This window comes from Aythya ferina (genome assembly GCF_964211825.1).
Source record: "Aythya ferina genome assembly, chromosome: 1".
In the NCBI taxonomy this organism is placed as follows: Eukaryota; Metazoa; Chordata; class Aves; order Anseriformes; family Anatidae; genus Aythya; species Aythya ferina.
In genome coordinates, this window is record NC_140296.1 from 141693604 (window position 1) to 141721127 (window position 27524).

Genomic DNA, 27524 nt, shown 5'->3' on the forward strand with positions numbered 1-27524 from the left:
AGCTGCAACATCGAGGGAACTACATGAGAAGGGAATGACAAAGGCAAAAAAAAATCCAGATGACACTTCTGAGCTTCCTACTTAAATGATTTACTGAAGTGAATACCACTTGAAAAGGGCTCATGGGAAAAAAAAAATCATATTTAAATGCTAATTGCTGTAAAATAAAAGAAATTTCAAGAACTGGGATCAGCAAGATGACAATTATTCACATAATCTGAGAAACGGGTTCCCACTGGAGAAACACTGAGCTCATGGTTACCACTTGGTGAGCTCCTGCTGGATTAGGTCTCATGCAGGCAGGAAATGATGGTGGCAGCGAGTCTGAAGTTTGGATGTGTGCAGAGGCTGCCCCTCTCTCTGTTTTTAGGCATTTAGCTGCAGAGAAAGCCAGCTCTCTTAACAGCCCTGCCTCGCTGACCAGCCCTGCACAGAAATTACAAGCATTCCACTTCTGTACCACCCATTTTGCAGGGACACGCACTCCCCTCCCACAAGAAGGTCTCCAGCTGTATTCGTAAGCGCCTTGCAGGCATGGTTTGGTGTTTGTCAGCTTGTTCAGTTCTGGTTCTGCCTCAGGTTTGTCTCAAATTTCTAGACGAAACGCTAACCTAAGGAATTAGGTAGAATTGAGGACATGAGAGTAGTTAAGTAAATATATCAAAAAGTATTCTTGTTTTAATTTAAGAAACAAAACACAAGTTATAAACAAATACAATTACAAAATATGCATAATACAATATTGGTTGCAAGTCAAAAGAGCGGATTATTTTCTGAGATCAGACTTTTAAAAAGCTGAAATAAAAGAAAGCTCACAAGATTTGACAAGTAAACATAGAAAGACAAGATGACAAGCTTGTCTGAACGCAGAGCAGAAAGGCTTTGTGTTCAAACCATTATCCAGCAGGCTGGACTGCAGAAACTGTGGTAACAAGTAAGGTAAATGCCAGCCTTGACTAGCCCAGTCTATGCTACAGGGGCCACGTGCAATTACTTGCAGGGTACAACTCTTTTTAGTGCATCCAGCCCAATCTTTTTGAAAGATCGGACATTACCATCACTGCTCCAGGAAGATCAACCCCTTAGTCTATTATTAAGAAGTTTTTACAATGGTTAGCCTGAAACACCTGTGCTTGAGTCTATAACCATACAAGGAACATCTCACTCGTTTTTGCTCAGCCACTGCTAACCTAGTAATAATCTCCACTCTCAAACAGTATCTGCTCAAGGTACACATTCCCCTATCCTAGTATCCCACAGGACAATACTGGCTGCAGTCCTGTTTAAAATTTTCATTAATGATCTGGAAGATAAGGCAAAGCTTACCCCTGGCAAGTTTACAGATGACACAGAACTGTGAGGAGTGCCTGATACACCAGAATGTTTTGTTGTCACCCAGAGGGACCTCAACAGGCTGGAGAAGTGGGCTGACAGAAGCTCATCGAGTCCCACGAGGAGAAGCGCAGAGCCCTGCCCCTGGGGAGGAACAGCCCCAGGCACCAGGACGTGCTGGGGGCTGCCCAGCTGGAAAGCAGCTTGGCAGAAAGGGGCCTGGGGGTCCTGGTGGGCACCGACTGGACATGAGCCAGCAACGTGCCCTTGCTGCAAAGAAGGCTAATGGCATCCTGGGCTACATTAGGCAAAGCCTTGCCAACAGGTCAAGCTTCCCTCTACTCAACACTTTTGAGCACTTATCCAGTGCTGGTTTCCTCAGTACAGGAGAGATGTGGACATATTGGAGAGTCCAATGAAGTGCCACAAAGATGGTCAAGGGCCCATAGCATCTCCCTTATGATGAAAGGCAGAGAGCTGGGACTGCTCAGCCTGGAGAAGGCTTGGGGGGGGGGATCTTATCAATATACATAAATACCTGAAAGAAGGGTACAGAGAGGACAGAGCCAGGCTCTTTTGATTGGTGCCCAGTGACAGGACAAGAGATAGTGGGCACACACGGAAACAGGAGGTTCCTTCTGAACACCAGGAAACACTTCTTTATTGTGCAGGTGACTGAGCACTGGCACAGGTTGCCCAGAGGCTGTAGAGTCTCTCTCCTTGGAGATATTCAAAATCTGTCTCAACATAGACTTGTGCAACCTGCACTAGGTTGCCCTGCTTGAGCAGAGGTGTTGGACCCACCCAGAAGACCTCCAGAGGTCCCTTCCAACCTAAAGCATTCTGTGATTCTTTAGAGACAGCCCCAATCTAGCTGAAATTTAAGGCACAAATCTTTAACACAGTATTTACAACAAAATATTTAAAATATGTATTAAGTTGGCATTGCAAAGTTTGCCATCCTATGAAAATCTACTCTCCAACTCCTGGCCTTGATTTCCGTCCAAGTACAATAAAACCCGCACAGTTGTAGGGAGTTCTGAAGGCACAAGTGGACGAACCACGATAATTTTTCTGCAGTCAGTCAGTGAGGATTCAATCCAACACATTTCTCCATGTAAACTGCCTCTTCTCTCCCAGTGATGGCTAGTATCTGATGCCTCTCTCCATACAGAGGTTAGAAGCAGCGATTGTTGCCCACCTGCCAGGCCATCCTGCCTCCTGGCAGCAGACAGGAAGAGCCCACCACCAAGTCCGTTGCAACACCAGGACAAGAATGGTGCTGGAAATGCAGTTTCAGCATTGTGTGTGCTACCTTCCATCTGTGTATTTCAAATGGAGCAGATCCCAGATAGAGCCTAACAGCCCTCTGAAGACTGGCTCATGTCTATCAGCTCAGCTGGATACCCCCAATCAGAGTTCCGCTGAATGTCCTGGAAAAAAAGCTGCTGCTGGAGGCTCTTTAGACTGTTCAAGACCTCTGAAGAGAGTTCATGAAAGGCCACCTGGTTTTCCTGATCTTCCTCTTCCTCCTCCTCGTCCTCCTCCTCCACAAGGTCATCGGGAGGCAAAGGAGAACATCTAGAGATGTAGCCCTGGTCTGACTGGACTGACTGTCTTTGGTCTTTGCACTGGTCATCGAAGACCAACTGGTGCTGCTTGTCAGCCTCCTCTTGGCAGAAAGATGGATCTGAAGGAATGACGTTCTGCTGATAAAAAGAGTACATGAGCCCATTCAGATGGTGCCTCAGATCACCTGAAAGCTTTGCATGACTCTGGTCATCTTCTGTTGGAACTTCACAGTCATCATGGAGGATGACGTTATTCCTCATCGGAAAACTTGCCTCCAGAAGAGGAACTCCTTCCATGCAGTCCTCGTTACTCAGCACATGATGACCAAGTATATTTTTATCTTCCATGGAAGGGACAGGCTCCACTACCTGAACTTGAGGGGCCTCGTCCGTAGGAATGACCATCATCTGAGAAGCTGGATCTCCACACAGATTAAGCTGAGGCTGTAGTTTACAGCCCATGCTCTCGCCTTCGTTCATGTGGAGGTTGACGACATAACAGCAGTTAGGGTCAGGCTCCCGGAGGTGCAGCTGCTGTTTCACAATCCCACCTGGTTCGCTTAGCAATGAATCCACCTGGCTCTCTCTGCTCAGGGACTGCAACTCTTCTTCATTATCCAGGCAGATGCTTTCAGCCTCAAACCAGTTTGGGTGCTCCATCTGCCAGCTCCTGAATTTTTGTACTGCTTCTTTCAATTTCCTCCCACTAGGGGTATCAATGTAGTTTTCAGCTGTGATTTCCTGGATTCGATGGATGCGCCCAGGTTCGAACTTCTCCAAGTCCTGAATCCGAAAATAAACATCCTCAAACTTGTCCATCAGTTGGTACCTGGATGTGACGTTGAACAGATCAGGTATATCCTTCTCGCTACTTATCCCATCGAAATAGCAGACTATATACATTCCAAAACAGGCTGGCTTCTTGAAATCGGGCAAGATCAAATTCAAGGCAGGGGTGAACAGATCTCCCATTGGCTTTTGCTGATCTTGCTTGAGACAAACAGGCACGCTCCCAAGCATGGCCTGCCATTTGGCCTGGGTGCCTCGTGAGCATAAGATGATGATCTTTGAAGACAGGTCTTCCATTTCCTTCTTCTGCCGAGTAAGCCAGGGTAATGGCCCCAACTCTGAGATCTGATGATCTTCTAGCAGGTCTAAAGCGACAGCAGTGCCACAGACAGTCATCAGGAACTCGGCAAACTTCAGCACCACATCCACGTACAGCAGGTGATCGGCGGAGTACACAATCCAAACCTTTCGGGGCTTTAAGGGTGGCAGAGGAAGGTCGGTAGACGGTACTGGTGAGAGACAGAAAAATATCAATCCCAGCCACATTCTTGAAATTGTAATGATGCAAACCAGTGGCAATCCGCACAGGAGGATATTAACAAAAGGTTCTAGCAACTCCCAGTTTTGAAGCTATTTTAGTAACATATGCAGGCAACACCTTACCGCGGAAGTTTTGTATTAAAGCCCAGACAGTGGAGCTATGATTTATAATAATGCTTGGGTGGTTCATGGAATTTCACCACACAAAAGTAAAACACATTGTCTTCAAGAGGCTTGAAAACATACGTTCCCTGCTGGAGAGCTGAGTGAACCCCAAAACAATCTCCTCTTCCTATTGCTTAAATGATTATCAAGGGTTCTTTTGCCAGTACAGCCTTAGATCTGTCAAAAAAACCCCACCACTTTACAAAATAATTATCTCCAGTCTGCCAAAGACAGCATTCCAACTTCCATATCCTCTGTCCAATGCTACTGAGCACAGGAGAACCCCTTTTTAGACAACTACCCAAGACTTCCAGAATATATTACGTGTGTGATGGCACACAAGCAGGACATCTTACCAGTTTGCAAATCATTATGGCTGCATTTCCCTTGTTGGTGTGCTGGAAGAGAGAGAAAGTCACTGTCAGTTCTGAAAACAAGAAATAAAATTAGCCCCTTCATGTGACAACCCCTTCCAATGGCTACTTTCAAAACCCAAACTCTTCAACAGCATGGGGATAAAGAAGACATGGGGAGGGAGAAGCCTAATAAGAAGTATACTAAATGAACAAAGACTCTCCTACAGCCAATTTTACTTCACTACATTTTCCGTTGGAGAGGAGAAGGAATGCACACACAACCCGTTTTCTCCATCTTCCTCAGATCTGAACAGCCTATCAAAAAGTACAGAACCCCCAAACATTCTTCTACTTCTTGTTAAAGAGAAAACTGTTTTTTTTTTTTTTTTTTTTTTTTTTAAGAGAGTTTTTTCTTAAGAGGCTTCTCTAAAGAGGTGACTAAAATGTCCCAAGCTAAATGTTACAGTTAAATTTTATACTAAGAATTTTTCCAAAATATTTCCAATTTCTCCTCTCAGGTAAAAGCGCAGTTGCGAGTTGCACAGTTTCCCTACAATAACTGTCCCATAGATACAGCAAAAAAGGCTAGGAGTTAGTTCTTAATCACTCAGTTTTCCAGCCTGCACAAAGCACATCTTTGTGTCCTATTCTTCTTCCACATTCACTGAAAAACATTACTTAAACTCAAAATAGTACGAAAATGAATTTTGCAGACTTTGGGGGACAGGGGAAAGACCATGTTCTGGACAAACAGGAAGCTTCTGGCTTGCAAAACTCTTACAAAATGCAGAAGAAAAATAAATGGAGAGGAGATCTGTAGCAATCTGCAGGAAACAAAGGGCTGAACTATGGAGTTTATTTTTCCCCTTATGAGCTCTTAAGCTTTATGAAAACGGAGCATCAGACAGCATAATTCACTGGCAGCTTTACTTAGCTAGGTGGATGGTATTAGGCTGCTACAAGTTCCACGATGTAGAACAGAATAAACAGTTTACATAGGCATTATTTTAGTGGCAGTACATCAGAATGGCAAGGAAGAAAAGAGTAAGAGGAGTAATTACAGAAGTAGGAAAAATATTTTTAGCAGAGTCTTTTGTTTCTAGGTGGTATGAGTCTTACCTGCTCGCTTTTTGGTCATACAAATGACACCTGCTATGACTGATCCCACCAGTAATACACAGATCCCAGTGATACACCAGTAGAGCCATATAATCATATCATCTGTGGTACAAAAAGAGCACTCAGACATTGCTTTATACAAATAATGAATTTCACTCAGGAAGCTTCTTGAACAGCATGGGCCAAGGGAGAAGGACTGTGGCTTTGCCCAAAACGATGGGTGATCCAGTACTTCACCCTTACAACATACCGCAGGCGGTATGACATCCTGTTTTCACAATGATGCTCTGCACCACAGACTTGCTCCACAAAGAACTGTATGTGCAACACATTGAAAACACAGACCAATAACCTTCCTTTGTACACAGCAATCAGTGCTTATCCGGCTTTGACAGGCATGCTGCCCATGTCCTGCCTGTTTCATGTAATATATCTTCAAAATTTTTTTTTTTTTTTTTTTTTTTTTATCATTTTAGGTGAAGCATTTTTTCAAACTCCGGTGTTTTTTCCTTTTTACTTCTCTAGCAAAACCAGCACCTTACAGGTCTTGGTGCAGCAAAAAAAAAAGATGTTAAATCATTATGCACATGATTTATCTTGACATTCATAAAAATGAATATATGCAAGCTATTCTCTCCAAGAGCTGCTTTATATTATGCAAAATTCTTAACACTAAGCAAAGTGACAGATAGTGTTTCAAATTAAGATTCTTCTTGTCAAAAGTGTTTCTCAAAGAATTTTATGCAAGTGAAGTATCTCTGAAAAAAATTGCTCTCTAAGATTCATGCTGCATAAAAAAATTCATGCTGCATACAAATACTTGCCTTCAAGCATGGTGAAGTAACTCTAATACAATTCATTCTGAACTCAGTGGTACAAAGGGACATTTCCTGCTCATTGGGTCAGGGAGGATCAGTTGTTACTCTATATGACAGTAAAAGAGAAGCAAGAGAAGTTTCAGGGTACTGGAGGAGCTTCTTACCTGATGGGTCTGTACCTGCAAAAAGATGAGAGTTTCATTAAAAATTCAGCTCTCATCTGTAAAACAATTAGAATCTAATTTAGAGAAAAGGAGTACTCACTTGGAGCTGGTGAACATGGGATGAAAGTAGAGTGTCTCAGGCAGTCTGTGCCACAGTTTGCAAAGAATGGCTGAATCTGCAGTCAAAATAAATTCAGAATACAGAAGCTATTCTTAAAAGCAATTCTGTTATAACTTGACTTTCCCCTTGCCTCTTCAATCCCTGTGTTTTAGCACAGGTACACAGAATTCCCATTTTCACTTCAAAAACAAGATTAATCAGGAATACTTACGTTATTCACTATACATTAACAAGGCAGTGAGCTCCTGGGGTGGCACACCTGCCATTCCCCGACTTGGCAACCGTGTGCTAAGAAAAGCCACTGTCTACAGAGAAGACATTTATATATATATTTAAAAAATATATATTTCTGCTATAATTATTATTTTTCTGATGTAGACAATGGCTAACCTCCAAATCTCAGAACAAATCACTGGGCAAAACCGTAACATTCCTAAACTGAACACTGCTCTGCTGAGGAAGGAGGGACATAGGGACAACAGTAAGACCCTACCTGTACTTCGTACTTGCAGCAAGCTCTTAAGTTCTTCTCCATTTTGATTGTGACATTCGCTTGTGAGTGTAGTTCACCCTGCAGAAATCAGATGTGAGTTAACAGATGGAAGAAGACAATGGAATGAAAGCAGGAAAAGAAAAGAAGTTGAGATGAGAATATGGAGTGTAACAAAGAAGCATAAATTTCTTTCTTTCCTGTTTTTTGTATTTAGAAAAAAGGCAACAATAGACCCACAAAAATGAAACAGATAAATGGTCTGGCCACCATCACCATCATACGACTGATATGGTTATGCAAGTGAGAGAGCAGGCTAAGGCTGCACAGGTAAGAGGAAACATAATTAAGTTTATACCCTGCGTAACTTCAAATATGTTAAGCTTACAGTTTCTTAATGTTAACATCTTAAGTTTTTAAATGTGTAAATGTATGATTAAAAAAATTCCTCATGTGTTTAATTAAAAAAGCCATCAACACTGATGCCTCTGGACACTTGAACAGAGGACAACTTGTCCTTGTTACCTGAAAAATAGCAAAATAATAAAATGATGATGTAAATATATTCTTTACAGTTCTTAGTAGAGATACTCAAAAATGAGGTATATTACTCTCTGCCAGGGAAATGTGCACACAGCAGTACCTGCTTGTGTCAATAATAACAAAGCCTATCAGTACATGGAATACGAAAGCTTAAGTATGGAAGGAATGGAAAGATTAAGCAAGCTGCATGCCATTTTATTTGCCCTCCCCCAAGGAAGGGTGGGGACTCATAACAAATATTCAGTATCCCTCCTCCCTCAGATGCTTGAAAAGGGACTTTTATGTCAGAAAACCGCATCTACTTGGAACTTCTCAGCAACACAGGCTGTAAAACCTGCAGGAATTGATTGTCAGTTTAAGTGAAGCACCTGTTACAAACGCTCATTCTTCATCCAACCTCACTGCTTACAGACTGCTCCATGCATTAGAAAACATATCAAAAAGAGGCTCTCAAAGATCTTTTATCCACCAAATTGAAAGAAATTTCTCTTTTCCAAAGGCAAGATAATAATCGGAGAAGAACACCTTGAATATTGCAGTTCAAGTGCATTCAGTAGACCTTGGCTTCAACTCCTTGTTTAGCAACTCTTACGGAAATGTTTAAATTACCACGGAAGATATAACTGATATAATTTATAAGGTAATCACCTCTGTGACTTCACGCGTGATCATTTTACATTTCTTCTCATTCAGGAAACTGGTCACATGAATTTGGTATCGCGTTGACTCCGTCCACGGGTTAAAGCTCACAAGCAGAGTCACATCATCTAGACTTTTAGCTTGGATCCTGGGCTCCCACAGGCTGCCTGGAAGTGGTGCAGATATTCCCATGTTTTTTAACTGTCAGAAGTATTTCAGCAGGGCATTCATGACTACATGACTCAGACAAATTCTTACCTGTCTTTATACACGGGGTGGTTCTTTTCATCAGAGAGTCATTGCAGTCTGCAAGACAGACCACCAGTCACCAGTCAGAAACATTGTACTGCCATTTAGGAAAAACACCTATTTTCTTATCAGAAGCCAGACACCTAACTGAGTCTTCCTTGATGAGTAGACCTTTGTTTCAAAGCAACAGAAAAATTCTACAGCAGAATAGTATCAGTTTCCAATGTATAAACTAGTCCCTTCACTGATTTTTTTTTTTCCTGAAAAGAGATATTAATAAGAAAAGTCTAAAAACATACAGTAGTTATTAAGACAGTAATATTTGACAAGCCCTGCTGATAGAAGACTTGTACAGAGAAAGTCACAGTGGAATGAAAACTTCATACTGAGCTCTGGACCCTGAGCGCTGCAGCCATAGTTTCCTCTAAAAAGCATTCTGCCTCAGGAAAACTATGAAGTTGGAGTCTTTCTTGGTCCCAAAATAGTTTTCCACATTTACAGTTCTCTGAGCTTAATTTAGCAGATGGGCCCTGCTCTTTGGGACCTTTTTCAGATTCAAATCTGGAGTCACACATTCAACACTTAGCAATGTGGGATTTGATTTACAAGTCTCAGCTTAAACTGTGTCTCTCCTCCAGGGCTTGGACACAAAGGAAAAGAAAGAACTCCCTGCAATGGCTTGCTTAAACAGTTGAAAGAAAACATTACAGATCTTAGTTTCCAACTTTCAAGTTCATGCCCCTGTAATTCACAGGTAAGCTCTATCCAGCAAAGCTTCCTGCCGCTGCTGACCTTGACACAATACATTAGGTTTCTGGGGAGCAGCACAGGACAAAACCAGAAAGCTCAGTATGACCATGTATGATAAAATGTAGGATGGCTGAAAACACACGACATACATTGCCATTTTATAATTAAGTCATGTTGTCAACTATAAGCAAGAAGAAAATTATGAAACATTTTTAAAGCTGTATATTGAATGTATTGATAAAGTAGTCAGTGCAGCCAGAGGGCACTGCAGATGCTCAGCATCTTCAGGGAAAACAAGATCTTTACTTATAAGAAAATTTTCATATACACAAGAAAGGGTCAGGCAGTCAGCTCTACCAAGTTTCTGAGAAAGTCATGCCCAATTGTGTCTTAGAAATCAAAATTCACATGCCTAAAATTTGGTATTAGGAGCCAAATTTAACTTGTTCTGATTTGGACATTTTGGTCTGTAGTTCCAGTTTCCACAAAAAGGGGCAAGTATGAAAGATTTAAAATTAAACGCAAGCAGCAATGATAGTCTGCAGAGAGCACGAGAGACTAGTCTACAGCCCTACTCATGTAGCTGAAATATCTTTGTACCTTTTCAGTAACAAAATTCAGATGTAACCCATCTTCAGTGAGCCCTCCAACGTGGCACTCGCACTGGTTTTCAGGTTTACTTATCACTTTCTGTTTAGAAATAGCTGTAGCAGAATCCTTAATGAGCTACAAATGCAATGCCTCAACTCAGAGCCCCAAGTCCATGGCTTTGTCTAGCTTTTTATAGAGCTTAACACATTTTTATAGCAGTATCTTCCATGCAGGAACTACTGTCAAACAGAATCAAAGTGTCTTTTCTTCACAGTATTGTCCCTCCACGTGCACCTTATTCCAAGTAGAGATTTGACAAACTGCTGGACACAGGATCCCAGAAAAAAAAAAGGGACTGTGACTTGTAGCCCAAAATGATATATACACTTTGGATATAAAACAAAGGAGTATTGTAAAACATTAACACCATAGACATTCAAAATAGCAGTATTCAGAAAGGACAAGTTCTTATAACATAATCACCTTATCACCAACTTGCTCACAGTTCACGGGCTTGGTCTGGAAAAAAACAGGTCCATAAACTATCAAACAAAGCCCTGAGCTCAAGGCCTGGGGAAACTAGAGCTTCACTTACCAGGCATTGTGAGAGACGCGGACTTGCAATTGTAGTCTCCATCTACGCTCAATTTGGGCAGGTGGTAGACAGTCACTTGATAAGTTTGGCCAGGTTCCACCTCAAAACGGTTAAAAGTGAAATTCCACTGAAAACAAAACACATTCGAGGGCATAATTTGAGACTGCTGTGCTATAAGGCACTGAAATTATCAGTTGAGGGGTACGGTCCCATTGTGTTGCCTCATCTTATATGATCTTTTTTCTAAAGCTTGATTGCAAGGAAAAAAAAAAGGAACTCATTCATTAAATGTACCAGTCCTCTGGTCTGTCTCCAATTCTGGTGTTTGGAATGAGGAGGAGAAAAGGAAAAAAAAAAAAAAAGCAAACAGCTATCTCTTGGGATCCCTGAGCTGATACAAGGTCTCATGCCAAATAACTTTGTGCAGTTCCCACTGAACTACATTCTGAATTTACGTAAGGAGATTAGGCTAGAATATGCAGCTTTGAGACTGAAAGTTTAGTCCTGTATAAATCTTGCTGTGCTGTGCAAGCGCTAAGCATTTAGAATTGCACCTGCACGTGCATCATTCTGTACTTGGCCTTTCCAGAGATATATATTGTTAAATTTATTGTTAAATCGTTTTCCCATGTATCAGCAATGCTGTGCAAATTCTGGGAGAGGCAATGGCTCCAGTGGGTAAGCCAACCTTCATCCACTTCTGGGTGCTAAAGACCCAGCTCCAAATTCCTCTTGTTCATAAGAGGAGCTGTGGATGCTCAGCTCTTTCCTGATGAGCTCCCAAAAGAGAGCATAGACTGGAAGGACCAGGTTGGCACTTTATTCCACAGCAAGAGAGTATGTGAGAGAGAGGTTGGTAAAATGAAAGACCAAGTTACAGAGGCTGTTAAGTGTCATGATGATTAAGCACAACGCAAAAACTGCCACAGTTGTTTGCTTTAAGCAGCACCTAGAACAGTGACACATGCTAGGCACCGAGAGGAACAATACTTAAATCCTGAGAATGGTAAAAGTGAAAGAGAAACCAAGGTAAGCAGGCATTGTACATTGTTACATGCAAGCATAAACCAAACTAAAAATGAAACCAGGTCTCAGGGTCAATATCCCGATCGTTACGTCAGCTCCTCTGACTAACCAGCCTGTACGTAATGGAAAAAGCAAAAGGTAGCCTCGCTATAAAATGGGGAAAGCGGAACCAAACCCCTGGACTAGAATAAGTAGTTTGGGGTCCTTGGCACTCACCCGGCCTCCGTCCGGACGGACCTGAAGCGGCAATTTGTTCTGAAACTCAAACTGGGCGCAGACCTGTTGGTTGCTGCTCACTTGCATCACAGCCAGCTCTGCCCCTCGGAGGTACCGGATGCTAGCTGCAGGCACAGGGCAGAGAGAGAAGTTTTCCTTTTCCTGTCAGCTGCACGTGTACAGGTTGCAGCCCCCCCAGAAATCACCGCCGTGCTTGCTCTTGTCACGGTCTGACTCCTTTTGAAGTGCTGGGAACCCCAATACAGAGATAACTTGCCATGAAAACAGCGAGTATGCAGGGCTGACTGACACCACTGCTGGTGCCTGACACCACTGCAGGTTGTCCTGCACAGCAAGAGCTCCAGCCCTGCAAACAAAGGGGCAGAGCAGAAGGCAACTCTATCTTCCAGACACTCCGGCAGTTCATGGGTTTGGTGCCCTGTTTAGCTCTGCCTCTCAGTACTGCTTTATACAGTTTTGGCACCAGAGCAAATATTGGGATTGTTTGTACCAAGTAAAACAATGAGAAAATCCAGAACCATGGCTACTTCAAATGACAGTCTTACCTGAGTCATTCCTGCTTCTATGCTACTACAGCTGCACTGAGATAACAACTCTATACCACCCTCAGACACAGGTCCTGCAGAAGCAGGAAACAAATGTGCTTAACCCTGTCTTGAATCAGTGAAAAAATTGTGAATGAGTGCACACAAGCACAACACCAGAAACAAAATCAAATTTATTTGGAGAGTAAGGAAACTTGACCAACTGGTACTTGTTAAGCCTCCAATAAGACAATTAGTCCTTTACCAAGACACACACACATACAGGAAATTTAAGTTACAAGGACAGGATTGCCCTAAATGGGAGGCACTTACACTGGGTTAACAGCACATAAACTACTATATGCATGCTCTCAAATTAATTGTAATTTGTTCAGTTTGTAGATGTAATTCAACTGCATAAGAATGCCGCAGTCACTATTATTGCCTTGAAAGGGCACAGCTTGCACTGCAAACCTCCTTTTTCCCCCTTACTACTGTGGGAAATGTACATCCTGTTCTTCATTTTGTTTTTATCAGCCCTTCCCATTTTAAATGTCACTATCCCACATGCATGGGAACATTTTCAATTCTTGAATACCCAGCATACTCAAAGCTCAGATTCAGTCTTCAAAAAAAAAAAACAAAACACAACCAAAACCAAAACCACTCCTTAAACGAAACCAAAACAAAGCAAAGCAGCCAAACACCCAAGTTTCAAAGCTGTCCTTCCACAACTAGGCCAGTGAAAGTTTTCATATCACAGTTCTCCTTACCAGACCGCACCTCATTGCTCTGCTCCACATCCCACAACCACCTCTTACCATCGGTGGCCACCTTCCACTCTATCCGAAGCACGGGGAGCAGCTCTCCATCTGTCTGACGGAAAACTTCAGAGGAGACGTGAAGACTGCTGGGGGCAGAAGGTGTCCAGGTCTGATTCTGCAGCCAGCTTCTCTCTATGCAGGTACCTGCCCAGCAAGCGAAAGCTGTTATTCAGAGCAGGGCAGAGGGAAGCCTGCTTAACTGCCTGCTTAACTGCAGTTATTGTCTGCCCTTTTGGTGAGGGCAACACAGAGGGTAAATCTGCATGACAGACTGCTTCACTGCTCAAAAAAGCAGTTTTCAGCATGCAAATACTTTATAAATTACCTGTAACGTTCTGACCTCAGTGTCTCCTGCAGCAAGTCACTATCTCGTTGCTAAAACACATCTGTGTTAGAAGACCAGTGCTAATTTCAAGCCTTCCAGTGATAATGTCAGATGCCCAGGCAGTTTTTAAAACAGCGTAATTAACTTTTAGAACCTTCCAGTGACTGCTCGTTACACCTTGCCTAAACTAATGAGCCCGCTGGACAGAAAAAATGATTTATGTCCGTCTGTACAGCACTAGGGAAAGCAGGTCCTGTAATCTCATCAGAAAATGCAATCAGGTATGACAGGCATTAGACAGACATGATCTACTTAGGCTTTTGTCAGACATTTGACTTATTACCAGAGCACATTAAAAATAGCTCTGCTGAGTATCAGCGGAGCACAAGAACCAGGCTGACAAACCAAGGAGGAGTTGCAAGTGGGAAACCATTACTGTTGGGATGTCTTAAATAGCTCTGTGGGGGCGAGCGTAGGCCCAATGGTATGCATTTTTCTAAAAAAGATAAAAAAATAAATCCAGAAATAAATAGAAAATACCTAATAATAGCATATCTGATAACTGTCAGGCTGGGGAGAGGGGCAGAACTGCCAATAAAAACAGTATCTGTGTCCTTTGGTGTACAGGACCATTCAGACAAAACACTTTTTGGTGCACATCTGAGCACACGTTGGGTAGGCCACATCTACCTAACAAGAATTTATAACAAGATTTATTTATAACAGCACTGCTGAAAGACCAGCAGAAGAGCTACTGAGCATGAGCTGTGCCGCGTCATCCATGAATCACACCAACAGGCAAGTGTCATCTCGGAATATATCAAAAACGAAAAAGGATAAGAGGTGAAATGATTACAGAGGCTTTGCAGAGCTCAGTATGTAATTCTTCAGCTGTTTGGTGCATCCACACAAACACTAAACCTGTTCCTGACAGCCTGGCTTTAGGCTACGGAAATCCTCACACGCCCATTTTACCTAAGATCTGGAGAAAACCTGGTAGAATTGAAGTACCTTACAGAGAAGTATGTTAAGTACTAACAAATCTTTTCCCCACAGGAGAAAAACACAATATGAGCGAAGAGGCAGAATTCAAACTAAATCCTCTAATAAGGCAGCATTTTAATGGTGGAGCTGCAGCTGGGCTTAGCTCTGCTGCCAAGCTGTATTCCTGCATCTGGCTGCCAATGGGAAATATGACCCAACCCGATCCCACCCAACCTCTCTCCTGCCTAAAACATTAAAATCTGGTTATTTTCAGCAGTCAACTCCTTGGTTTGGCATGCCAAGCACGGCTCCAGAAATATGTGTGCCAACACCTGCACACTAAGGAGTTCTGCCACACCCCCAGATGCCTCCACGTACCAAACAGAGGAATGCTGAACAGGCTTTTTTTTTTTTTTTTTAGCATTAACAAAAAATTACAGTGAAGTGTATCAGGTCTGTGTTATTGGTAAGACTTGACCCCTTATGCCTGCTATGACCGCTCACACCTGTGTTCAGGAGGACCTACAATACCTCCTTTCCTTTCCCAATGCACTGTGCTTCACGCCTGATGATTTACTCCTTGCTCTCTGCTGCACCCCTTTACGCCCCTTCTTCTTTCAAGTTCATACATTAATTTTCCATCAAGTACTACCATACACGTAGTAGTTTGTAATGAACACATACCGACAAATTTGTCTTAAAAGTCCCATTTCTTTACAAATCGACCGTCCTTCTTTTAAATACAAACTAAATGAGTAAGGTTGTATGCTTCCCACACACCCCAACCATACCCTGGAAAGGAGACTTAACTTCCTATTCTTCTTTTAACTGGAGCTGATCAAGGATCAAACTGAAAACTCCCAAAGCCTGGCATGACAGCAGTGCTGTTGCACAACAGCAACAGAGTCGCTTTACATCTCCCCAACTTCAGGAGAAAGAGCTTGCTGCATGAACCCAGGTGAAAGACAGAAAAAAGCATGATCTGATAAGAAGACATCAATAAAGAAAAAAACGTAACTTACTATTTTCTACGAGGCAGTTTAAATCCTGTTGGGGAAAAGAAACAAACAGGAATATTGTTAATGAACTGATAGAAAAGAAACTGGGTTGACAGCGATTTGCTTCTGTTTGGTGGCAGAAACAATTTAATGGCAACGCTCCCTCTCAAACCTTGAGCAAAAGCTGGCAGATGTGGCATTAAGGTCCTGGTGCTTATAAAACAAGCGTGCCATCCAACCAGCCAACTCCCCCTGCTCCCCAGGAGTCAGGGACTCCCACGCAGAGCCCCCCAGCTTCTCCTGGGACCCCCCAGCCTCACCGCTGGGCTGGGAGCCTTGGGACAAGGAGCACAGAGAGCCCTGCAACCGTGCCCTGCATTGGGTGGAGGAGCTGCAGCGTAGCCAAGAGCAGAGCGTGTCTGTGTGCTTGTTGTAGACCTGTGAGAAACACAGGGGGAGCTTAGCTGGTTTTGTCATGCTCAAAACGTCACAGCAGCCACCGCTAAACTGGTAGTTTGAATATCAGGTAGCAGGCTGGTCCGAACCATACTCTTACAATTACTCCCCACATTGCGGAGAAATCCTCCATCGAGCATTTATATCCTGTAGCACTGAAAAACACAGGTTATACGTATATTTAACACAAATTAAGAGTCGCAGCCTCTGCCTTCCCCAGCAGCTGTCACACGTGACGAGGCCGTGCTTTCCTGGCAAGGGACGAACATCTGCCTGCCGGGGATAGAGAACTTGTGAACAAAGTCCTTATTTTGCTTTGCTTGCTTTGATTCACCAGTTAATCTGTCTTTATCTCAGCTCGGGATTTTTCTTGCTGTACCCCTCCGACTCTCCCCCACCCCGCTGCAGGGAGCAGCTGTGGGGCTGAGTGGCTACCCAGGGCGAGCCCACGACAGGCAATGAAAATAATGGGCTACTAGCCATGTCTTTTTGTTTGCAACTTAACGATTGCTGTTAAAACCTGACAATTAATATTCAATCATTTTGTCCATCTGCTGTTCCAGTTATCAGCAGTTATTGTAAACTGCACCCCGATAGGGCCCGTATATAAATGATGAGGCTTTATTTGCCTGGAGGGCAGCAGTACCTGCTTTCACCTGCGTGCTGGTGTTTCTGTTTGTTAGCAGACGAGACAATTAACCGAGCAACAGTTGCAATTCCTGCTCTTTGTTTCATTATCAGTGTGAATACTGAACCAGCACAGCACACCAGTGGATTCTCTCTCCCTCCAGCTGTATTGTTCCAGGTGGGGTGCTTGCAGTGGTGTTCCCAGCATACACGTAGGTGAGACTCTTTCCTTTCTGGCCACATTGCCACCACAGGGGGGAAAGGATCCTCCCTCCACAGGGCAGCTTGCACCAGTTCAGCTGTTAGCCCACTGCCTTCCCGATCCCCAAAGCCTCACAGGGGCGACCCAACGGCTCCAAATGCCCAGAAGAATAATTAATACGGCCGGGAGGTCCTCGCTGTTGGCATAAGGAGGCTGAGCTAACAGAAGATGATGAAGTGACAGCGCAGACACAGCTTTCCACCAGAAAATGTAACTCCAGAGAATGGCAGCCAGAAAACAGGAAGGAACTGAAGACAAAGACAAGCCAGTTTTGCAGTAAAATAAGCCAGTTACCTCTAGATTTGCACTGGGGGGAATATTGCTGGCTTTCCCTTGTAAAGGTCCGCCCGACCCACTATCTGACGCACTAGCTCATTCAGGCTGCACTAACAAAGCCGTGGTCAGCAGAAACAATTAACCTAGTTTCCCTCCTTGAGCAAACAAGTTTAGATGATACAACAGAAATTAAGTTGCAGTGGTGATTTTCTGCTCGCCCACGTAGAGGTGGAAGCAAGTCAGAAGCGTTGACAGAGTCGAGACGCGTGCCAGGCCGCACGCAGCAGACGGGCGAGCTGCTGATGGGAAGAAAGGGAACAACAAATGCAGAGCTCTGCATAAAAGCTGAAGATAAAGCCCGCAGTCATGCAGCCTGCTTGCTGGGCACATTGTTATAGGAGAGGCCTGAAGCGAGATGTTCTCTTCTCACTATTTTCTTATTGCCTTTCAGGCCCGACAAGCCAAGCTATAGGCATAAATACGAGAGCAAGAAGGTTGTGAGGCTGAAACTCTTACTGGTAGAAAAGGACAGGCACAGTCAGCTCCTCTCGGTTTCTTGTCCTGTTTCCACAGAAAGCTAAGCAACTGTTTTGTTTACTTTTTGAAGCCTTTTTTTTTCTTTTTGACAGCAGAGAAGAACAGACCATATGTCGTAGAGATCATACGAATGTGGAAAAGAAAAAAAAAAAAAAAGAAACCGATTAACAGCACCATGTCATAACAATTCAATTAAATTAATTGGAGGCCGAGATTTCCCGGCAGGATGCTGTGGTAACTAGCAAGAAACTGAAGCAAGCTGGGCAGGCATCCAGTTTTCCTTTAAAGAGCAACTGCTGAATGGGAAGGGCTCCAGCTTCCCAAAATCTGCCTCTCACCTAGGAGCCACTCTGCATATCTCCTGAGGCTTGGCTGATTTGAGGTTTACTGAAGTTTCCCTGTCCGGATTCATCGGTTCAAAGAAGCAGAGATCAATAGGATGTGAACATGTTTTATGAATACTTACTGAAAAATGGTTTGTTTTAGGAAACAGTCATCTTCTACAGCAATGGTTTGTGGCTTTTTTGTTTGTTTGCTTTGTTGTTGTTTAGTTTAGAAGCCATGGAGAAAAATGCTCTCTTGTACTAACTCTCAGCAAAATAAAAAACAAACTCAGAAGTTGAAGTTTCTTTGCAAAAAAATAAATAAATAGGGTTTTCTTTATCATGTCTTGGTAACTTCGATCACTAATCTTTTTTTTTTTTTTATGCCAAGATGTCCAGAAATATTTGGAAGTTTGCAAGAACGGACCAGGAAAAGTCTTCCACACATGTATCACCACCACTCATCTACGTGAAAGATGCTGCATCCATTCTTCTCCAGACTTGTAGCGAATACCCATCACTTCCAAGACCAAAACAGGCACACACCTCACCAAACCCTTAAAGCTGGCAGGGCTGTTACAAACAGCATCCCCCTGGGACGTGAGGCATGCCCCGTCAGGAAGCGGTTAAGCCCAGTGGCTGAGCACCATGATTAAACACTTCACAGTGAACAACCAGATGGGTATTTGAGTGTGGGTTGATCTTCCCTGTGCCTAGCAAGAAAGCCCAGCCCCTCCTGCCTGAAGATGACACATCCAAGTAACAGTTACTGGAAAGAGCTGGGTTCACAGCTGTGTTATTCAGCCTTACGGCCGGGCAGGTTCGATGGCGCAGTGGTAAATAAGGCCCATTAAGGTCCTTTGCTGGCATTTTAAGAAGATGAGCTCCTGCTAACGAACGCTTGAACACTTCGTTTTACTTTTAGTTACAGTTACAGGTGTCTACTGATACCCACACAGTACTTTCACTCCTCAGCTCCGAAACAGCCTCTGCCACATCAGGGCTTGGCTTGAAAACCGCTGCTGCTCGCCCTGCCCTACCCGAGGCGGCGCGGGCAGGAGGAAGCGGTCCCACTGCAGCCACCCCGAGGGGCCCGGCGCAACCGTCGGAAAGGGAAGGGAAACGGCTCCCGCCTGTCGCAACGTGGGCCCATCGAGCTCCTTGCAACGCGTGCCTGCAGCTGGTCCTTGCGCAGAGGCTGCTGGAGGGCTTGCTGCTGAGCCGACTCGTTTCTCAGCGTCAAAGCCCAAGCACCAGGGACCCGCAGGAGCTCCACGACGTGCGACTGACGGGCTCCGCGTGACGAGCGGCATTTGGGATACCCACTGTTGTGTTAGACGCCTAAGCAATTTTGTAATATCCTCCTTCCCCTTCGCTAAGACCTTGCGCTCGGTGATTTCACAACAGCCGGCCTGAAGTCAAGCTGCAGGAGCGGGGCACTTTCTCGAGGCGTTTTTAAATAGGGGCGAAAGCAGCAGCGGGGAGGTCGGGTAAAAAAACAACCAACAGCATAAATACGCGGCCAAACTTTGGGCGAGCGGACAGAGCAGACAAAGGATAGGAAACGCGGACAGGAAAAGGTTGCAGAAGGAGAGTGTCACAGGTTGGGAGGGGAGAGGGGGAAGGCACAGGACACCCCGTGGGTCAGCGCTCCCCGGGCAGGCAGGCACTTCCCCGGCACGCTGCCCAGCCGTCGCACCCCAGCCTCTTCCCTAAGGGCACAGGCAGCGCTCAGCCCCTTGCTCGCACTCCTCACGGGCACCCCGGCTCCCCTCCCGTCCCGTCCCGTCCCGTCCCGGCTCCTCGCCCCCGGTGCCCCTCGTTCCCCCGGCGCTTACCGGCTGGGAGCAGCTGAAGGGCGGCGCGGCGGCGCCCAGCAGCAGGCGCAGCGCGGCGGCGGCGGGGAGGAGGAGGCCGAGGAGCAGCAGCGGCCCCGCAGCCGCCATGGCCCCGCCGAGCGGCCTCGGGGCTTCCGGGCTCCGACCTGGGCGCGGGGCCGGGGCGGGACCGGCCCTCACCTGAGGAGGGGCCGCGGCGGCGGGGCGGAGCCGGGGAGCTCGGCCCCTTCTGCTCCTTCTGCTCCGCGACGCAGCCCGGGCCGAGCACCTGGGCCGGGAGCTCTCTGCTCTGGCAGGAGGCAGCACAGCACAGCACAGAGGGACTGGGTTTGCCTCGTTCCTGTCCAACAGCACAGCCTGCGGCTGCCCGAGGCTGCCCCGCAGCCCCTCCAACACAGGAGAGACCCCCAGAGCTGCGAGGGGTCGGCTGCTGGGAAAGGAGGGGCTGCAGGACACCGCCAAAGGAGCTCTGACACCGCTTACAATATTAAACAAACCTGGACATTGTTTAGAAATTTATTAGCAATTTTAAAATAACATCATTCCTTAGATAAAAATGCAATCTTACAGGAATATACATTTGTCCCGCACAGAGATGACCCCCATAGCTCGCTCGCGGGCCATGCGCTCGAACTTTCTCCTCTGTTGACTTTAAAACGTGCGAGAGGGCAAGACGGACTCTGGCACTGATGACAGGCTTACATGACGGTTACAAACTGTACAGCATTATTTACAAAAGCATTTCTGTGGGTTCATGAAAACTAGATATAAAACTGTGGAAGGAGGTAAAGACTTGAGAGAGGAAGGGGCTCGGGTGGAGGTGCAAGGGAGGGCTGGGGCGGGCAGGGGGCGTAGGGAAGAGTGGGAGAGGAGGTTTATATCTGGACTGCTTTATACTTGAGAGGTCATTTTACAGCTCTGGGCAATTCAAATGAAGGCAAAACACTTATATTTATCAACAGTTATAGCTGATGATCAGAGCAGGAAATGATGCTCCAGGGCCTGAACTGAAGAGGTGCTGAGGAACCCCATCTTCCCTGAAGTCTCTGGGAAACGCAGGTGTGCAGTATCTTGCTGGGCCAGACCCATGCCGTACAGATAAAGGCTGGACACAGCACCCCCCATGCCTTAAACAGCTTTGATCCTGCAGTGCTCAGTCATTGGTGCGGATGTGAAGTCAGACTGAGCGAGAGATCAGCTCCTAAATTACATTTTCACTTCCAAACTTGGACCAGATTCCAACCACTTCTTGCCAGAATTCACCCAAAGCGCCTTATCCCTTGATCTACCGGTTGGCAATCGTTTGGAGGGAGACTCCATCATTCGGAATTGATTTTTAAGGCAGTTTTAAAAGTATCTCCCCCCTCTTTTTGTGTGTGATGCAGCAATGTTTGTCAGAGATATTTACAATCCCACTCCTCCTCCTCCTCTGAAATCTTCCCACATTCAAACTGTCAAGACTGAAGAATCCTGAACCAACCACTCCTGTGAGCGATCGTGAAGCTGATGATGTTTAGGTAGTATTGGCTGCCAGTCTACCTGCTTGAGATGGGAGCGGACTGGCCTAGGATACTTAAAATATTACAAGCATTACAGCCCGTTTGGGGAAGAACTCGCTTTTTGCCTGACTGGACAAAATGCAAAACGGAACGGAAAAACGCAGGCATTTCACCACAATGAGGCTAATGAACGGTGTCTGAGCTTGTGGGTCTGTCTTGAACAGGAAAATGCTTTGGAAAGGGGCTGTGTGAACACTGGCAGAAAAAAAATATATCTGTGGTGGGGTTTAACCACGCCTGGGCTCACCACAGCTCTGCAGGGCTCGGGGTGCAGGCCCCAGCCCCTGGACGCAAGGGCCGGGCTGCAGAGGTTGCCCACACGACGTGGTGCAGGAGAACAGCGGCATGGGGGTGTGGGGGTGGGCTCCTGATCACGCCTCGCTAAGCCCTTGGTAATGCTAGAGAAGATTCCCTTATTACTTCAGCCATCGGTGCTGCTCCTCTCAATTAGCCCTTTGGAAAGGGACTTGGCTGAGTTGTCTAATTGTCCCCTGCTGCCTGAGGTCTGTGCCACACGTGTGGGGCTGGTAGACGAGACACCAGCCCCAGGGAAGAGCTGCATCCTTCTGGACCTGCGGCTGCAGGCCAGGCAGAACACTGTAGGGTACCTCAAATGGCAGGAGATGCACAGTTAGGCAACTGAATCAAGCCCCATGCCCCTAAAGAAGGCCTGTTTTTTATGCTCAAGTGTTAACAGTTAAGTCAAGTTCCCCATAGGGGGTAGGGGAAGAATGGAGGATTGAACTAGAACACTAAATTCTATCTCAGAAGAGCTTTTTAATATATATATATATATATTTATTTGTATTTTTTATTTTGTTCCCCATTCCAGTGTGATGCTACTCCTCTGAAAACAATTGGAGCCCAGTGTGTTTTCAGTACAGGACATCTACCTCTGCTGTGCTTCTGCCCTCACCCACCCCATCTCAGGTGCTGTAGCAGCGAGGCCACAGTGGTTTCAGCTGTCCAGAAGCAAAGCAGCAACAGAGAGCAAAGCTCAACAGAGAGCAGACTGAGAACCCATCGGAAACCTCTTGGGCCCCGGGCTTGCTAACCCAGAATAACACTTTAAGAACTTTGCAACATTCAAAAGAAGAGAAAATAAACCCTGTGCAGCTATTTAAATTTATATTTCTTAGTCTTCTTTGGAGAAGAAAATAAATGCAAGAAAAATATAATCTTTTTTTTTTTTCTTTTTTTTTTCTTTTTCTTTTTTTTTTTTTCTGGGCCTAGTTCTGTTTTCCACATTCTTTACACTGACAAAACTTCCCTGGCCACTAGTGCACTCTATCCTTGTGTTAGCAAGGTGGGAACTGGGGCTTCTGATGACCAGGCGTATTTTCCTCACACGCACTACAAATTTCATTGTCAGAACTAACAAAATCTCACCGCTGCCAGAAGCCCCCGACTGGATTCTACTTATTTCAACAACTTTGTTGAGCTCCAGCTTTCCTATTCAGTGTTTCCTCTCCCCCCCCTGCCCCTGCCACCAAGACAGTCCCACCGGGACCGTGCGTGTATCTCAGGATGCTCAGTTCTGTCCCAGGGGGGCTGCCTCACTTCAGCTCGCCGGTTGGGGTTTCTCATCTAGACGTACGAAGCAAGGCCTCCAACTTCATCTACGGCACAGGGCAACAACCCCATGGGCTCGTGGTGCTGCCACCTCGTGCGGTTGTGTCTGTGTGCAAACGTGCATACATTTCATACAGCGATCTGAAACTATCAGGCAGAAAAGACACAGGAGCCTGGCTGAGACCCATACAACTGTTATATTGGCGTCAGTCTAAAGAAAGCAATGATACATTGCTTTGGAAATTATCAAGAAATGTAAAAAATGCATTTGCCCTTTTTTTGTTGTTGTTGTTTTCGTCGTCGTTGTCATAGTCATCGGGGGCAGGGTTCTGAGTCAGAAAACAAAGCAGAAATAGATGCGATTCTGTACATGGCGCCTCTCTGGCTGTCCCTCCGTGCTGGGGTGTGGTGGGCAGGGTGACAAACCAGGTTGGACCCCTGCAGTAGCAGCAGCAGCAGCATTGAAACCATCATCATTCGTGTGTCCAGCTGAAAGAGGCTGATGATGCAGAAAAGGTCTGTGGATAATGAAACTCCAGCTCCGGACCGTGAGTTCCACTTCCTTCTCCATCGCATCAGCCACACAGAATAAGGAAGAAAAAAGAAATGCACCCGGTGTGGCTGGCCCAGTACTGCCTGGAATAATGAGCAGGAGTGATAAAGGGAGGAGGTTTGTTGTTTTGTAAGAAACGTCTTTAGTCTGCAGCGTACTCTTGCAAGTCAGAGATGCTCAGTGACAAAAAGCAGATCCATTTTCCCCGTTCTTTCCTTTCCTTCCATGCCGCTCCTCGGCCACCGGTTCCTCCACAGTACAGTGATCGAACCCACCGTCGGCTCCCAGGCACGGGGAAAGGAAGGACACTCCAGGAGCTGCACCTGCCCCCCGGCCTTCCCACCGTCCCCAGACTCCACCTCACCTACAGGAGGCAGTAGCTCTTTGCTCAGGCCTGTCACAACGTGCATGTTGGAAGTACCTCAAACGGAAAACAAAAACAAACAAGCAAACAAAAGCCACCCTCCCCGGAAAGAGGAATTTGCACGGCTGGCACCAGCAATTGCTGAATTTAACACCCATCCCTCAGACCCACAAGGCGTCGGCACGCTCAGCTAGCCCAGTTTTCCCCACTGCAGGGCCCAAGCGATCCTCCAGTGGAGTGGGGATTGTCCCCAGCCACCACTGGCTCTCATCCCTGAGGGAGTTACAGCTTTCATGGGGAATATGCGGGGTGTGATCCTTTCCACCCTTTTCCTTCCTTTTTTTAAGGAAAAATCCTAAAAGGCGACACGCACCATCAAACACCCAGAACACCCATTGCCTTCGCTAATCTAGATCTGTACTTTGTTCATCAGGTGGAAGAGCACCTCTGCCTTCTCCTGGAAGGGTCCGGGGGGCTTTATAGTGGAAGAAAATGAGAAAGGAGCCCTTACACTGCTTCCCTTTTCAGGCACAGCCAGGCACAGCATTATTTCCTGCCATGCTAGCTTTGGAGCACTGCAGCACTACCAACAGCCAGCTCTCAGAGGGATGGAAAAGAAAAGAGACAGACTGACATCAGGTGGTTGCTTTCTCCAGGGAAGTCTTGGATTAGGACTTTGATGCCACATTGTTTAAATGGATTCATCTTTCCCTAGTTTACAAGGTTTTGTTTGCGAGGTATCTTGAGCTGCTACTGGCCAGATCAAAGTAACATGGAAAAAAGCACACTGTCAAAAATATGTTTCACTATTTCTGCTTTATGACCCCAACGGAATCAAGAAATAAACCCAAGGGCATTACAAAAATAACGTAATCAGCATATGTAACAAATGATGTTCTCACACATCTGTGAAGCTCAAGATTGGAACGAAAGTTTAGCTCTGAGTCAGATCACACCTCCTAACTCAGCATTGATCTGCAAGTTTGTGAAACAACCTGAAAAGGGAGAAAAAACAGCAGTAGTCTAGACAGAAATCAGCCACATAAAATCTAATAATAGCTCTCTGTTTTTCAGCCTCTGCCACTGGTTAGGGCCATGCACCAGCGTGAGGAAAATCAGCAGAGGTTCACGCTTAGTGGTGGGGAAATACGTCTGGGACACGCCATGCCATCAGATGTTTTGTGACTTGGAGCCTGGCCTGTGGACTAGGGTCTGGGAAGAGGGACTGGGACCACAAAAAAGTCATTTCACATCTGCGTCTTGACCTGAGGTCGGCCATTTTCCTAAGCAACAATCCAGAGCTCCCTCCCTCACTTTCCCTGGGCTTTCAGTCCAGAATTAGGTAATTTTATTTTGCTAACGGTTCTGCTTTTTGCATTTGCTTATCCCAGGATCCTGTTCTAGTCCATCAGGATGAGCTATTTAATAACAGCAATTTGAAAGCAGGCATTTTTCCCCGCTCCCTGAATTGCTGGTGCCAGCTGAACGTGCAGGATGGATCTGCCAAACGGGCTTGGGGATCTTGCCACCCTCTAGTGGGAAGAGACCTTTAGAGAGACTGAGCAATAGGAAAGAGGACAAAGCCTGAATAAAATGTCCCGGTCTCGGGAAGAAAGATTCTCTACCAGTAAAGTCATCGTGCATGTTTAAAGGGGGTGAGGAGGAAGGATAATGAACACAAGATATGCAAAATCAGTAACGTTCAACCTGTCAGTGGATTGCAGAATAGTTACTTACACCAGGTACACTTTGTTCATTGTACAAATTAAAAAAGGAAAAAAAAATAGTACCCCTTTTCCCCAACCACACGTAGAAAAGCACTTAAAAGTTCAAAGGTAAAGCTTGGCACATTCCAAATACGAAATGATTCACTTGACATGCAGCAAAATATACAAGAAGTGATTCTGGTTTTTGTTGTCTTTTTAAACAAACTTAATTCGATTCATTATATTTGCTTGGCACAATTGCAATTCATTTTAAAAAAATATTTGAAAAATACTGAAACTGACCTGAATTCAAGTATAACGGTTTCTTCAACAGAAACATTATCAATGCAATAAAACATCACACGGAATATATCGAAGCGTAACGCCTTCTGTTTGTTTTTTTTTGTCCCCCCCGCCCCCGTAATTTTTATGTCTATACAGTTTTAATGCCAACACGACTTACAATTGTATTTTTAAAATTAACATTATTGCATTGTTTTTGCATATCTTGTGGAACAGAAAATGCAAAGAGTTACTGATTCCCCTTTCAAAGCACAGACAGTGGGCTCGTTTTTGCATCCGGACGGCCCCGGGTAGGGATGTCCCACGGCCCAGGCCGGGATGCGGAGAACGGCCCGACCTTACACACACGTGTGCACGCTCGCTCAGCACCGCTCCCACGCTCACAGCCACTACGTGTGGCACTCAGAGGAACCCAAACCGACCACTCGGATGTGCAAGACTACATCAAGTGCATTGCCTACTGCCGTTAAATTACAAAACAACAACAAAAAAAGGAGCTGCCGCTCGCGAGCAAATCAAGTTACAAACTCCCGGTGTACATAATGGTTGGTAAAACGCAGCTATCCTTATACTTCTACCGAATGCCAATGGAGAAAGAAAAACCAAACCAAACCCAACCCAACCCGGTTTAAATAACACAAGCCGGCGGAGGGCGCGGCTTGGGAGTCCGTGCGCGGGGCGGGCGCGGGGCGTGCGAAGGAGCTGTACAGGCGTGGGGCGGCGTCCTGCCAGCCTGTGGGCAGGCGGCGGTCCTGCGGCAGGGACTGGGAAAAGGGGAGCTGCCTCTCCTCCTCCTCCTCCTCCTCCTCCTGGCTCTTCCTTCACGGCCACGTGCCGGGGATATATCCGCTCCTGCAAAGCTCTCTGACACCACCCAACTCCGCGACTCGTCCCAACAGAAATGAATGAAGAACGCTGTTCCGGTTACTCCAGGTCACGAGAACAGTGAGGCACTTCTGAAACAAACCCATTAGGAACATTGAAACAAATAAAAAACCAGCATCGCTTCCAGCCCTGGCAACTACAGGCTGCTGATATAAATCCTGCTGTCCTTGAGCTCCTCCTGACTTTTTCTACAATCCGGGCTCTGCACCTCTTCCTCTTCCTCGCCTGCACTGTCCTGCCCTGCGTCCCTGCAGTTAACAAAAGGCAAGAGGTTGCCATTGGGGCTCTGCTTGCTGTTACCATTGAGAATGTTGTCTGCTGCATTTTCCATCTCTTCTATCGTCATGTCGCAGGCGTCTGCGAGCTCCTGGGTTGTGACCTCAATGAACTTTGGATCTTGAGCAAACTGCATCAGTCCTTCCGAAATCAAGACCTTCAAAAGGAGGCGGGGAACCAGAGACAAAGTTGTGTTAGCACCATGCACCACCGGCCCCGTCGCGCCCCCATCGCGTG

The 27524-nt window shown here is 45.7% G+C and overlaps 2 protein-coding genes and 1 long non-coding RNA gene across 44 annotated transcripts in view; 1 reads left to right on the forward strand and 2 right to left on the reverse strand.

Annotated features, from left to right (window-relative positions):
* Nucleotides 1-647: 647 nt before the first annotated feature.
* IL17RA (interleukin 17 receptor A) lies at nucleotides 648-20284 on the reverse strand. The gene is made up of 13 exons (XM_084499858.1): nucleotides 20070-20284; nucleotides 15775-15799; nucleotides 13441-13587; nucleotides 12075-12199; nucleotides 10833-10959; nucleotides 8906-8953; nucleotides 8657-8814; nucleotides 7469-7546; nucleotides 6955-7030; nucleotides 6855-6869; nucleotides 5873-5974; nucleotides 4754-4795; nucleotides 648-4201 (listed from the first exon to the last, which is right to left on the reverse strand). The coding sequence occupies exons 1-13, from the start codon at nucleotides 20175-20177 to the stop codon at nucleotides 2691-2693; spliced, it is 2562 nt and encodes an 853-aa protein (XP_084355984.1). The 5' UTR covers nucleotides 20178-20284; the 3' UTR covers nucleotides 648-2690.
* On the forward strand, nucleotides 16385-24137 carry LOC311424623. The gene is made up of 2 exons (XR_014686136.1): nucleotides 16385-19721; nucleotides 22461-24137. It is a non-coding gene; the product is annotated as an uncharacterized lncRNA (long non-coding RNA).
* CACNA1C (calcium voltage-gated channel subunit alpha1 C) overlaps nucleotides 23379-27524 on the reverse strand; it is a 476864-nt gene continuing 472718 nt past the window's right edge. For 41 of the 42 annotated variants that reach the window (XM_084499532.1, XM_084499513.1, XM_084499544.1 and 38 more), the window contains one exon: nucleotides 23379-27444. In XM_084499532.1, the coding sequence (XP_084355658.1) occupies nucleotides 27148-27444 (297 nt within the window). In that variant the 3' untranslated portion in view covers nucleotides 23379-27147. The remainder of the gene's footprint in view (nucleotides 27445-27524) is intronic. The other variant, XM_084499528.1, reaches the window with a different exon arrangement.